Source organism: Pongo pygmaeus, chromosome 12 (genome assembly GCF_028885625.2).
Source record: "Pongo pygmaeus isolate AG05252 chromosome 12, NHGRI_mPonPyg2-v2.0_pri, whole genome shotgun sequence".
Taxonomy (NCBI): domain Eukaryota; kingdom Metazoa; phylum Chordata; class Mammalia; order Primates; family Hominidae; genus Pongo; species Pongo pygmaeus.
In genome coordinates this window covers 104,745,043-104,760,124 of record NC_072385.2, presented here as the reverse complement: position 1 = coordinate 104,760,124, position 15,082 = coordinate 104,745,043, and the positions used below count along the sequence as shown (strand labels likewise).

Below are 15,082 nucleotides of genomic sequence, written 5' to 3'. Positions count from 1 at the left end.
GTCTGTGAGTTAAATAATGTGTATATGATTAGGCTACTTTTGTGCCTGGCATGAACCAGAATTTTACTGATACATTTATTTAGAGATGAGTTCATTGATGTATCATCATCTTCATGCATGTATCTCTGATGAAAATATTTTTGGCAGTTAAGCAGATAAGGAAAGTAGCCTCTAGCCATCAGTGCTTTTACAGATGTACACTCCTAACTCCAGGGAAAGGCAACTGCCTTCAGAGAAAGGAAGAGTTGTCTGGTGTTGGCTTTTAACATAATGGCTTTCCCACGCTGAAGGTGATGCTTTTGACGCAGGTGAAACTGAGAGGGTCGGAAAAAGGTATGTATATATATACCTTTTATAATACATACACACATAGTCCTTTTGTTTGGTAATGTTTAGTAACTAGCAAATAATAAGAGAATTGCTTCCCTCTTGAATGCTTTGGCGTAGCTACCAACAGGAAAGAAAGTGGGCACGAAGAGGAGAAGCAGAAAGAGGATGAAATGAGGACTTACTAATAAAGCATTCTAAGCATTACACACATAAGTATGTGTGTAAAATTGAACAGATTCCCAATGCATTTTCATGGAAGTAAAATTCATCTGTGAAAACCAAGTTCAGAACTCCCACTCTAACATGTCAATGTCAACCTCAACTCTCCAAGGGTTCTACAATTCTTTTCCTCATTGCCTCCCAGGGAAAAAATTCTTTCTTTGTTTTAATCTGCCTTTGACAGCTATACAAATTATGCGATGTGTATTTCAGCACATTTGTGTTCCCAGTGTACTTGGATCACATGATGAAGGGAGAGAAAACGCAGGTTAACCGTGGAAGGAAAGAGACTGGATCAGTGCCTCTCCTTAGGACCACCAGCGGCCTGTTCCTCCTGGGGCCCTGTCCATCTCTACAGGTAGAAACTTGAGTTTGGTAGTCAGTCATTCCATGACTGAAACAAATAGAAGGTTTTGGCCTAAAATGTATTGACACTTATGCCCACAAATGGATATGTTTCTATGCTTCCATGTATCACTGCTGCTTAAAATTTTTGCTTTTAAATGATCAAAATTTAATTCGTGGAAATTTTTTAAATAAGTAGTTTAAATCTTGAGTTTTAAATCCAGTAGGAAACCTCACACTCAGTTTTTCACTTCTAGTAGGAGGATTTTCTTAAGGCATGAGGTATATTAATAGGATGTTTGAATCTCTGGATCTGTATTGGTGCTTTATCCTACTGAAAGCACTTGGAATGTATGCATTTCATTTAGATGAGTATATACACACTTCTGCTATACTACTGGAACAACTACTCACGATATTTTTTACAATTGGTGATGAATCAGCACAATTAAAAGCATTTAACCATCACCTAAAGTGACATTTCAGTTTTCTATGATTTTTTCATTTTCAAGTAAAGAATGTCTTTCCCCATGCTGAGTCATTACAAATAACACCTTTATTTCTGTTCCCTCTCCCCTCAAATGGCTCATGTCCACATCAACAAGGCAAGGAAACATCTATGACCCCGACTATGAAACATAGATAGAAGCAGCTAATTCTGACTACATTGAAGCAGAGCACACACAATTTAAAAGAAGCATAAGGAAGTATACAACAAACATGCATAAAAACCTTATGCAACCACATCTGGGCCTTGTATTTATCACTCATTTTTATGACATTTTCTTCTTTCGAAAGAATAGGATGAACCCATGCTCAAAACCTTTCTAAAGCATTTTCAAGATACAGCTTTTTTGGTGGTACTTCAAAATAGGTTGGCACAAAACAAAAAGTGACATTTGGTCTCTGGTTTGTGAAGGAGCCATTGCCTCTCTCTCCCCTCCACGGTCTTAGGGATCCCAAGGAAGAGAAGTGAGTGTGCGACCGAGCTCAGGGCCCAGGCTGGTTCATGCTATTCTTGCTTTTCAGAATGGTGTCCTCGTAATGACCAGCTCCAGGGGCAGTAGCGGCTTCTAAGGGCAAGCCCTGTTGCTGGTAGCCGTAATTGACATTCCCACAAGGGAAGTGACGTAGCCTGAACAGAGGTACCTCCTTCATATTGGCAGTCAGCGAAGAGGGCTCTAGGAGCAGTGAGGCCCCCGGAAGTCTCCCAGTTGCAACGTTAGGTGGGACAGTACAGCTTCCCTCCAGCCCCAGGTTACCCCTCTCGTGTGGCTCCTTCTTTGCTAGAGGATTATTCTTTTTGGTGGGTTTCTCTGTAAACCAGGAGCCGTACGTTGGGTTCCACAAACTGGTGGGCTTGTTTCTGGATCCCTGGACCTTGTGCAACTCCGAAGGGGGGTTGGACTGAGAGAATGCCATATTCACGTGTCCCCCTTCCACAGCCGGCCCTCTAGGGAGTCGAACAGAGACCTCTGCAGCTGTGGGTTTCTTTGCAGCCTTGCCAGAGGAGGTGGTAGGCAGAGGTGGTGGGGCAGCTGGGCTGCGCTCCTCCTCCGGTTTCGCCTGTTGAGAGACCAGGAGAGGAGGAACCCCCTCAGGGTCCTTGGGCCTCACGGGCACTTTCTCTTCCTCTTCCACAAGTGGACCATATTCTATCGGCAAAGCGGTGTTGATTACATCCGGGTCCTGCCGTAGGAGAAATTATTAAAACTTTGAATCAGAGACAAAAAAATGTTGAATCTAGAAGATACCTTAGAGATGATGTTATCTAAACATATTCTACAGATGAAGAAACCAGTATTTATTGAGAATATAGTAACTTATAGGCACTGGGGCATACAAAATGAATGGGAAGTCATCCTTATCCTCAAAGACCTTAGAGGATAAGCACTATAATGGAAGTGTGTATGGGTGCCTGGGACAGAGTGGAGCAGGAAAAGCTTTGCAGAGGAGGAGACCTTTGGCCAATTTTTAAAGAAGATTAGTGGATTTAGAAAAAAAATTAAGATTATTATTTATTTGTATTAGTCCAGTCTAGTTCCACTAAAATCGTTCCAACTGAAAAAAAAAAAGCCTATGTGTTTGACTTCAAGAGTGGGGGGCTGGGGGGAGGAGACACATGCCATGTTGGCCTACAGGGTTTATTTTTTCATCACTTCCCAGCTGCTTTCCATTTCCATTTGGGTACTTTATAAGTTTTCCTGTGCCACATCCTGACATGTGCAGGTACCACAATGCATGTTTTTGTGTTTGTTTGTTTTGTTTGTTTTTTAGAGACAGTCTTGTTCAGTCGCCCAGGCTGGGGTGCCATGGCTCAATCTTGGCTCACTGCAACCTCTGCCTCGTGGGTTCAAGCCATTCTCCTGCCTCAGCCTCCTGAGTAGCTGGGATTACAGGCATGCACCCCACCCCCTGGCTAATTTTTGTATTTTTAGTAGAGACAAGGTTTCATTCACCATGTTGGCCACGCTGGTGTCGAACTCCTGACCTCAGGTGAGGCACCTGCCTCGGCCTCCCAGAGTGCTGGGATTACAGGCATTCTTTAACTAGTCTGGATGTGAGGGACCCTTTGCACAACCCAGGAAATGCTGAAGTGCTGTGAGGAAAACCACTTACAAAAACAACTGTGTGCGAGATCGTTTTCACAGTAATAGATTGTAACATAGAAGAACAGAAGCAGCTGCCAGAAGTTTAGGGGAAATTTGTGGAAGAAAAATTAAATTTGGAGAAATTAATATTTTATGCAAATTGAGAAAAGACCCTCATTACCTGAGTAACAGAAAAACACATGAGTGTTCATCGAGTTTAAAAAATAACTACCTTTGACTCATTAAAACATTCTTTAGTTCCCTCTGTTTTTTAGTAATTTCTATAGTGAATCATTTTAAATATGCTTGTGTAAAACTGCCTGCTTTTAAGAGGGATCTTATAGACTATTGAGAAAAATACTCCTAAGAAGGTATATATGTTTAAGTGGGTGTATTCCATTCAGATTACAACAAAATAACCTAACGTCATTAAACAAAGTTCTCTGAAAGAACCTCCAATAATGTGATATAGGAAGTCTGTATAGATAAAAATGCCAGTTCACTCTCCTGAGCTGAAAGGAATAAGAGGATGGAGTGGTGAGGCTGGAAAATGACTACAGTTTGAAAAATGTGTCTGTCTTTAGTCACAATGAAGAGGAGGGGATTTAAAGAAATAGTAGGTAGGCCAGGTGCGGCAGCACTTTGGGAGGCCGAGGCGGGTGGATCACTTGAGGTCAGGAGTTCGAGATCAGCCTGCCAGCATGGTGAAACACCATCTCTACTAAAAATACAAAAAAAAATTAGCCGGATATGGTGACACACGCCTGTAATCCTGGTTACTCAGGAGGCTGAGGCAGGAGAATCGCTTGAACCCCGGAGGTGGAGGCTGCAGTGAGCCAAGATGGCGCCACTGCGCTCCAGCCCGGGCAACAGAGTGAGACTGCCCCCTAAATTAAATTAAATAAATAAATAGTGGTTTATTGACTCTTCTAAAATATTCTCAGAATTAGGTATCCTGGCAGAACGAGAACCAAGACAGAGAGAAAGAAAGTGAATACAGGGAAGAGGAGAGCATCGGACAGAACAAAGCCCCGAGCAGGCGATTGGTGATACTGGCAGCAAGGCTGGCCTTGAAGGGGAGGAGAGACAGGAAGGCAGATGGTGAGAAATGGCAGCAGAGGCAGAGAAGTTTGTATCAGAGACAGGGAGGAAACGAGGGCGTTCTCTTATGATAATCTCCACCCTCTTGGTGAGGGAGGAAGCATAGCTGTCAGCTGAAAATGAGGGAGAGAAGCACACATTTCGAGTCATTATTGAAGGAATGGGAGAGGGATCTGTAGAGGAACCCACAGGATTGCTAGAAAAATGTCTGACTTGGACAGACTCTTCAGGCCTTAACTCTTCATGTATAAGGTAGGGATATTTTACATTCCTCACTAAGGATAAAACGAAATACGCAAAAAGTGATTTGTGCAGTATGAATGATAGCAAGTATTATTGATGATGTTAAAATTTATCCAGATTACTTTGAAATTTCATTCCCTTAATCCTCCTGACATATATAGTTGGACATATAATCTATCAATTTTATATGCAGTTAATTATTTCACATGTTGTTATTTCTCCAGCCAGGCTCTAAACTATTTGAGAGCAGATGTGTTCCATACATCTGTGAAGCTTCAATTTTGGCTACTAAAACATTAGGTCCCCAGTAGGGACTTGGTAAATTCTTGTGGACTGGATTGATTCCCCAGTCTTACTGCGCATCTGACACTGTGCTGTATGCTGGTGAAGTTACTAATATTTATTTTACAAAATGGGCAAATGGAGACACCGGTCATTTCATTTTAGAGAAAATTAATTTTCACTATTGTGATCATAAATCTTGTACTCTGACTGGCTTGACCTATTTCATATTTCGGTATTTGCCATCTTTAAGACTTTTTCATATAGAGTAAATGTTGATCAAAGGGAGAAAATGTTTTACCTGGGTGCAGTATTCAATCCTCTCCAAAATGATGGCAAAGTTGGGCCTGTCTTCAGGCTGATGTTGCCAGCACTGAGTCATTATCCGGTATCTAAAAGAAGCATATTAATTAAAATAAGGAGAAGCACAATGATGAAAAATATATTTTCTTCCAGCCCCAGGGTTACAACAAATACGTTGAGGGTGGGAACTCGTCTAGGCCCCGTGTACTTGGCCTATGCTGCCCCCTGCTGATTGGTCAAGGAAGAGTGCGCAGGTGTAAAGGTATCTAACACAGACATCCTGATGTTTATGTTAACTACGGCTGCTGTCATTCCATTACTGAATTAAAGCCACTTCGGGGACAGAATATTCCAATTATATTTCCCATCCACGTTGCTTGTGGGAAGGAAGTGAGGGGTGCCAGGCAGGGTAGCAGACATTGCAGGGAATGGAAATCTTTAAAGTAGACACAGACGTACGGTGTAGGGCAGCAGGGACTGGGTCTGGGACACACATTCCCAGCAGGAGCTTGGGGAATGTAGGCCTGGTGAGTCCACAGCCTGTAGCCAGACAATGGATACTTTTTCTGGGATAGCATCATTGCTTTTGAGGGCCTGGGAGACCCACCCATCTCATTGAAGTCGCAGTCACATTTGCATCTTGGGGCATATTAAAGGGAGGGCAGCCATCTGCCCCTTCATCTTAAAGAAGCATATGTGACTCTGGATATTTTTTGAAAAGAAAAACTGCTTAGTAACTAGTAGAAATGTTCCTAAAAGAGTCATACACAGGCCCAGGGCAGTTCTTGGGTGGGTCCATCCGGCCTCCACTGGTGACGAACTCCAGAACTTCCTGGTTGCTTTTGCTGGGGTATGGCATATATCCGAGAGAAAAGATTTCCCACAGCAGCACTCCAAAGGACCTGGGCATGGGACAGAGGACATGGAGATGGATATAGACACACCCACCCACATTCACACACACACACTCACACAGGCACACAGACATACAATTTCAACCTTTTTTTTTCATTATACCCTTTTCCATAACATTGAATTCTTAAAATGTAGAAAAAATTTAAAAATAAGAAAATACTACATGTGATGCTCCCTTGAAAGACAACCACTGTTGATTTTTAAGTTGTTTCTGTGCTGAGATTTTTTTTCACTTAGTTGCAGTTATATTCAATATGCAATTTTGAACTTTGACTTTTCTGCACATTTCATTATAGCATAAACGTTTTCCATGCCAGTGCATTTTATAAATAACATTTGGAATGGCTAATGGCTGTAAAACATTCCATTGAGTAGTTGGTTTGCCTTATCATTTCCACATTGTTTTCGGTTTTCAAAATATTTAAAATACTATGATGAACATCTTTGTGCATTTTTTAAAAGGAAGATTTCCTTAAGATAAAGTCTCTGAATTACTAGATTAGGATGTCCAGCCAGCTGATTTCATAGTCTCTTACAGTTCTCTGAGCTTCAGTTTCATCTATCAGATGCCCAGTCATCAACTTCACTGGCCTATTTTAATAGGCAACTCAAATTTAACATGCCCAAATGGAACTCTTTGTGTACACATACCATCTTCTCCTTTATTCTTTTCCAACTCAGCAGCATCTCTGGTTATACATTTGTTCAAGCCCAAAACCTAGGAGTCGTCCTTGATTCCATTCTCCCACACCCCTCCACTTCCCATCCAACAGTCAGCAGTCCTGTAACTTTCAAGATAGCTCTTGAATCCAGATAGGATAATCTAGTAATTCAGGGTAATTACTGAATTAAAATGTAGGATGATTCTAGTAAAATAACTAGATCAAAAGAATATGAATATTGACAAATTCTTGGTGCATACTATTTGGTTTCCAAATGTGTTACTCTATTCATCTACCAGCACAATGTAAAAGCGTGGTAGACACTCACCAGCATTGAGTATTCTTAATAATAATGACAACTTTTGCTGATTTTAAGGGAAAAAATGGTAGAATATTTTAAATTATGTTTATTGACTTGATAATTCACATGGTTGGATGTTTTCCCAAGTGTTTATTCATTTCACTTTTTTTTCCTATGAATTGCCCATTTTTATCTGCTGGGACAAATTGGTATCAATTTTCTTTCTGATTTGTAGGCACTCTTTATATGTCAGAGATGTTAACCTTTTATAAAAAATTCAGATACTTTTATTAGTTGTTTTCTTTTCTTTCTTTCTTTCTTTTTTTTTTTTTTTTTTTGATGTAGTCTCGCTGTTACTCAGGCTGGAGTGCAGTGGTGCCATGTTGACTCACTGCAACCTCCACCTTCCAGGTTCAACTGATTCGCCTGCCTCAGCCTCCCAAGTAGCTGGGATTACAGGCGCCCACCACAACGCCTGGCTAATTTTTGTATTTTTAGTAGAGACAGGGTTTCGTCATATTGGCCAGGCTGGTCTTGAACTCCTGATCTCAGGTGATCCGGCCACCTCGGCCTCTCAAAAAGTGCTGAGATTACAGGTGTGAAACACCGTACCTGGCCTTAGTTGCTTTCTCATGCTACTTTTTAGCACACCAAATATTTTTATTTTTAGATAGTCAAACTTATTGTTTTAATGTCATGATTTCCTTTATTTTATAGTTATACAATCTTCCCTTCGCCAAAGATTATATAAATATTTGCTATCTTCTTCTAGTTGTGTTTGTTTTTGCTCTCTTCTTAAATCTAGTTGGAATTTAATTTGGTGTCTAGTGTGAGGTAAGGACCTAAATTGATTTGCTTTTCAAATAACTACTCTTCCAACACTGTGCATAAGATAATTTCCTTCTTACCCATTGACTCACGATTAAAAACAGGTCTGTTTCTGGCTATATTTTCACTTCATCTATTTGTCTGCTTCTTGCATTGATACCATTCTGTTTTACTTTTTGTGTATTTGTCTTAAATCTGATAAGGCATTTTTCTCTATTTCTCTTTAAAAAATATTTGATTTCTCATTTGTTTTTTTTAAAAGCTTTATGAGATGAATTCTTCGTGTTCTAAAAGAATCACCTTTGATATTTTGATTAAAACTTTAAACCACTACCTAATGATCAGCTTTTTGACAAAGACTATCTTTTAGTGTCTGATTGTAGTTTTCTGAGGTTAGCAAATATTACTACAAAAATTGTAGAGAACAATAGTTCCTCCATCTTCTAAGAAACATGGGGTGTTTTTTTGTCATCATCTGTGTGAAATTTCCAAGACTCTTGTGAGAAGGATTGGGCAAAGATATTTTCCCTATTTTTCAGGTGAGAAGGTTGAAGCAGAGGTTATTATACAACTAATCTGAGACAGACTGGAATACATTATTAGATCTCTTGATTTTGCTACTTACAAATTGCCTGGCACATATATTATTCCTTTCTGTTTGGTGATCTTACTTCCCTTCAAGGCAAAACTAACTAGGCAAAATCAAATGAACAAGAAACTGGCAATAAGGCCTAAAGAATTACAGCTATATGTTTTCTGCTTTTCTAGATAGATATAGGTTATACCATCCTTTGAGAGCACTAACAGAACTGCACATGGATATTTATTTTCTTAGTTTAGAGTTCAAGGGAGCAAGAAGTAGTATTGGTCATAGAACTTTGATAATTTTGAATAAGTAGGATTTTCATATTTGCAAATAACAGTACCAGATACCTAGTTAAATTTGAGTTCCAGATAAGCAACATATAGTTTTTTTTAGTATATGTATGCTCCAATATTTATACTAAAAACTATTTGCTGTGCATCTGAAATTCAATTTCACTGACCATTTTGTATTTTATCTAGAAACCCTACAGATAAGGCAAATCTATATTTTGTATGCCAGATGGTTCTTTCATCACCTGTAAGCCTGCCCTAAATAGGAGCAACAAAAGCCCAAAGCTTTGCACCAGAGCATTTAAAATCAAATAAAGATATATATATATTTATTTTAAACTTCACTTTCTTTTGGTATTAAACTTTCTCTGCCTGGAATGATAGAAATAGCAAACATTATTGCTGATTAAACTGTTAAACATTTGAATCAATGAAGATAATCTGATAAAAGATTTTAAAATATTAAGCTGCTCTGTATCAGCTTTTAAAAGCTACATTTTTCTCCTTAATCATAACCTGAAAGGAGGTATGATTAAAGAAAAAAAAACATTGTGGAAGATGGTCTCCAGGTGTGATAGAGGGTATGCTCTTAGGAAAAATGGGAGCCAAAAATTAATATCTTTAAATGTCCAGCCAGTGGATTTCAAGATCTCATACAGTTCTCTGATCTTTAGTTTCATCTATCAGATGCCCACTCATTAGCGTCACTGGCCTATTTTAATAGGCAACTCAAATTTAACATGCCCAAACAGAACTCCTTCTGAGCCCACACCATCTTGTCCTTCATTCTGTCCCAACTCAGCAGCACCTCTGGTTATGCATTTGTTCAAGCCCAAAACCCAGGAGTCATCCTTGACTCCGTTATGCCACACCCCTCCACTTCCCATCCAACAGTCAGCAGTCCTGTTAACTCTACATTCAAGATAGATCTTGAGGCCGGGCGCTGTGGCTCATGCCTGTAATCTCAGCATTTTGGGAGCTGAGGTGGGTGGATCACTTGAGGTCAGGAGTTCGAGACCAGCCTGGCCCACATGGTGAAATCCCGTCTCTACTAAAAATACAAAAATTAGCTGGGTGTGGTAGCACGCGTCTGTAATCCCAGCTACTTGGGAGGCTGAATTGAGAGGATTGTTTCAACCCAGGAGGCGGAGGTTGCAGTGAGCTGAGATGGTGCCACTGTACTCCATCCTGGGCGATAGAATGACTGTCTAAAAAAATAAAAAAAAATTGAATCTGACTACTTTGCACTGCCACCACCAAGCCACACCGCTCTCCTGTTTCAGCTAGCAATGCGCAGTATTTTCTTAATTGGTTTTCTTCTTCACTTACTTACCCACCTCTAGTATACATTCAATGGCAGAGAGATTTTTTTTTTTTAAGAAGCGAAGTTTCAGCAAAGTCTCAGGATACAAAATCAATGTACAAAAATCACAAGCATTCTTATACACCAATAACAGACAGAGAGCCAAATCATGAGTGAACTCCCATTCACAATTGCTTCAAAGAGAATAAAATACTTAGGAATCCAACTTACAAGGGATGTGAAGGACTTCTTCAAGGAGAACTATAAACCACTGCTCAATGAGATAAAAGAGGATACAAACAAATGGCAGAATATTCCATGCTCATGGGTAGGAAGAATCAATATGGTGAAAACGGCCATACTGCCCAAGGTAATTTATAGATTCAATGCCATCCCCATCAAGCTACCAATGACTTTCTTCACAGAATTGGAAAAAACTACTTTAAAGTTCATATGGAACCAAAAAAGAGCCTGCATTGCCAAGTCAATCCTAAGCCAAAAGAACAAAGCTGGAGGCATCACACTACCTGACTTCAAACTATACTACAAGGCTACAGTAACCAAAACAGCATGGTACTGGTACCAAAACAGAGATATAGATCAATGGAACAGAACAGAGCCCTCAGAAATAATGCCGCATATCTACAACTATCTGATCTTTGACAAACCTGAGAAAAACAAGCAATGGGGAAAGGATTCCCTATTTAATAAATGGTGCTGGGAAAACTGGCTAGCCATATGTAGAAAGCTGAAACTGGATCCCTTCCTTACACCTTATACAAAAATTAATTCAAGATGGATTAAAGACTTAAATGTTAGACCTAAAACCATAAAAACCCTAGAAGAAAACCTAGGCATTACCATTCAGGACATAGGCATGGGCAAGGACTTCATGTCTAAAACACCAAAAGCAATGGCAACAAAAGCCAAAATTGACAAATGGGATCTAATTAAACTAAAGAGCTTCTGCACAGCAAAAGAAACTACCATCAGAGTGAACAGGCAACCTACAAAATGGGAGAAAATTTTCGCAACCTACTCATCTGACAAAGGGCTAATATCCAGAATCTACAATGAACTCAAACAGATTTACAAGAAAAAAACAACCCCATCAAAAAGTGGGCAAAGGATATGAACAGACACTTCTCAAAAGAAGACATTTATGCAGCCAAAAGACACATGAAAAAATGCTCATCATCACTGGCCATCAGAGAAATGCAAATCAAAACCACAATGAGATACCATTTCACACCAGTTAGAATGGCAATCATTAAAAAGTCAGGAAACAGCAGGTGCTGGAGAGGATATGGAGAAATAGGAACACTTTTACACTGTTGGTGGGACTGTAAACTAGTTCAACCATTGTGGAAGTCAGTGTGGCGATTCCTCAGGGATCTAGAACTAGAAATACCATTTGACCCAGCCATCCCATTACTGGGTATATACCCAAAGGACTATAAATCATGCTGCTATAAAGACACATGCACACATATGTTTATTGTGGCACTATTCACAATAGCAAAGACTTGGAACCAACCCAAATGTCCAACAATGATAGACTGGATTAAGAAAATGTGCCACATATACACCGTGGAATACTATGCAGCCATAAAGAATGATGAGTTCATGTCCTTTGTAGGGACATGGATGAAATTGGAAATCATCATTCTCAGTAAACTATAGCAAGGACAAAAAACCAAACACCTCATGTTCTGACTCATAGATGAGAATTGAACAATGAGAACACATGGACACAGGAAGGGGAATATCACACTCTGGGTACTGTTGTGGGGTGGGAGGAGCGGGGAGGGATAGCATTAGGAGATATACCTAATGCTAAATGGCGAGTTAATGGGTGCAGCACACCAGCATGGCACATGTATACATATGTAACTAACCTGCACATTGTGCACATGTACCCTAAAACTTAAAGTATAATAATAAAAAAATAAAAAGCAAAGATCATATCACACTCTTGCTTACAACCCTTCAACCGGCATCCCATGGTGTTTAGAATAAAATCCACATCCCCTCATCTGAGTTCCAAGGCCGTCTGTGTTCTGACCCATCCCTTCCACCCCTACTGGCCTTGGGCTCCCTTAGCTCCGACCATCAGGACTTGATTTCATTCCCCAGCAAGAAAGCTAGGCTCCTTCCTGCCTCTGGCTGTTCACACTGGCTTTTCCTGCAGTCTGGAAAGGCTTTCTCTCAGATCTTTCCAAGGCCTGCCCTTTCTGTCTTTCGGATATTGAAGTTACCTCCTATAAGGAGCTTCCCCCCGCCCACCTTTGCCAAAAAAAAACCCAAAAAAAAACAAAAAAACCCCAGCTCCTCCTCTTTCTGCCTAATTGTCTTAGAGCATTTCCTAATCCTTGCAGCTATATAATTTGTTGAAGCATTCCAATTGTGAAACAGTCGAAACTTTAAAAAGGAACAGAGTTATCTATGTATCTAGATGTTAATCTTTTGCCTTATTCGTGTCAGCTCTCCCTTTCTTTATGAAGACTTAGAAAGACCCCACCTCCCTCTCTCCGCTCCCCTGAAGTTAGACTGTATCCTACACTTGTATGTTTCACAATTTTAAACAATGCGTGAAAGCGCAAACAATAAAGACTCTATGTTAGACATTTTTTATATTGTAAAGTTATATATAAATGATATCCTACTCCTTTTTGTAATTTGCTTTTTCCCCACTGAACACTGTTCTAGAGATTTATCTATGTTGATATATGTAGGTTTAGTGTCTTCTTTTATACGGCGGAATAGTTTTCCATGATATAAGTAAACCACAGTTAATTTTTCCATCTCCTAGTTGAAGGGTAGTTGGGTTGGGTTTTGTTTTTATTTTTTTGTTTTGCTTTTTCTCTATTGTAAACAATGTTGCAAGTGAACATCCAGCGCCCAAGTCTATTTGTGTCATCTTCTCTCTAATGTATTTACTTAAAAATAGGAGTGTTAGGTCACAGGATGTGGGTGTGTTCGGGACAATTACTTAATTGCTTAAGTTATTCTCTGTCTCTGGATCCCCTGGGTTGCTGGTGCTCTAACTTCCCTGCATATCAGAATTATCTGTTAAAACACAGATTGCAGAGTCCCACCCCTAGAGTTTCTGTTGTCTTAGGCCTGAGGTGGGGGCTGAGGATTCGCAGTTCCCAGGTGGTGCTGATGGACCACACTTAGAGAGCCACTGGGTTAGGTTAAAACCAAATCTCACTGGTGTAAAAACAACAAAGGCTCTTGCTCTCATTATCTAACGCGGGTCAGAAAAGCAGCTCTGGCCATTCGTGGCCACACCATCTTATGACATGATCTCAGCGCCAGGCTTTCAAAATGTGGAGGTTGTTGTTCATTCATGCATTGTCTTCTTACGTTTCCTGTGGTGCTGTTAAGTGATTTCATGCCATTTTGATTCCTTATCTTTTATCTGTATTATTTTTTACTATTAATTTTTAAATTTGTCTTCATGGAAGTTTGCAGAATCTTTATCACCATTGGCCTGAGGATGTGCCTTTTTTTTTTTTTTTTGAGACAGAGTCTTGCTCGTCGCCCAGGCTAGCGTAATCTCGACTCACTGCAACCTCCGCCTCCCAGGTTCAAGCAATTCTCCTGCCTCAGCCTCCCAAGCAGCTGGGATTACAGGCACCTGCCACCACACCCAGCTAATTTTTGTATTTTTAGTAGAGACGGGTTTCACCATCTTGGCCAGGCTGGTCTCGAACTCCTGACCTCATGATTCACCTGCCTTGGTCTCCCAAAGTGCTGGGATTTCAGGCATGAGCCACCGTGCCCGGCTGAGGATGTGCCCTTTTTATCCATGGTGATTGGCACTTGGTGAATTCTCTCATTCTGGAAATTTATGTCCTGTGCTAGGAAATCTTGAATGATTTCTCTGCTGTCTTTATTCTCTCCATTTCCTCTGTTCCTTCTCTCTGGGACTCCCATTTTGTCAGCTAATTGGACCTTTTGGTCTATACCCCTTAATTTTTTAAATAAAAAATTATTATGTTTTCCTATATTTCCCATCTCTTTTTAGGTTTATTTTCTGGAAGGCTTATTTAGCTTCACAGTCCATCCTTTTCATTACATTTCTGTCATCAAATTTTTAAACAATAAGATTTTTTTCTTAGAACAGTTCAAACGTGGAAGAAACTGAATACAGAGAGTTCTCCTATACCTCACACTTGATTCCTGCTACTTTTAGCATCACATTAGGGCGATACACTTGTTACAATTAATGAACCACAATTAAGGCATTACTGACTAAAGCCCATACTTCATTCAGATTTCCTTATTTTTCACTAAATCTCGTTTTTCTGTTCCAGAATCCCACTAGGATATCGCATTACATTTAATTGTCCTGTTTCTCTGGGCTTCTCTTGACTATGACAACACCTCTGACTTTCCTTGTTTTTTATGACCTTGACAGGTTTGAGGATCTGGTCAGGGATTTTGTAGAATATTCCTCAATTGGGATTTGTCTGTTTTTCTCATGATTAGACTGCGGTTGTGGGATGTGGGGAGGAAGAAGACCATAGAGTACAGTACCATTTTCATCACATCAGGGGTACATACTGGCAACATGACCCAGCCCTGTTGTTATTATTATTATTATTTGAGATGGAGTTTCGCTCTTGTCGCCCAGGCTGGAGTGCAGTTGCACAATCTCAGCTCACTATAACCTCCACCTCCCAGGTTCAAGCATTTCTCCTGCCTCAGCCTCCTCAGTAGCTGGGTTTACAGGGTTCAAGCATTTCTTCTGCCTCAGCCTCCTCAGTAGCTGGGT

The 15,082-nt window shown here is 40.1% G+C and overlaps 1 protein-coding gene across 1 annotated transcript in view; it reads right to left on the bottom strand.

The window, feature by feature from the left end:
* Positions 1-1,430: 1,430 nt before the first annotated feature.
* Positions 1,431-15,082, bottom strand: part of ALK (ALK receptor tyrosine kinase) — a 731,594-nt gene continuing 717,942 nt past the window's right edge. Inside the window, exons 27-29 of the mRNA XM_054476638.1 lie at positions 6,182-6,316; positions 5,413-5,503; positions 1,431-2,583 (exon numbers count right to left, since the gene is read on the bottom strand). Coding sequence (XP_054332613.1) covers positions 1,885-2,583; positions 5,413-5,503; positions 6,182-6,316 — 925 coding nt within the window. The 3' untranslated portion in view covers positions 1,431-1,884. The remainder of the gene's footprint in view (positions 2,584-5,412; positions 5,504-6,181; positions 6,317-15,082) is intronic.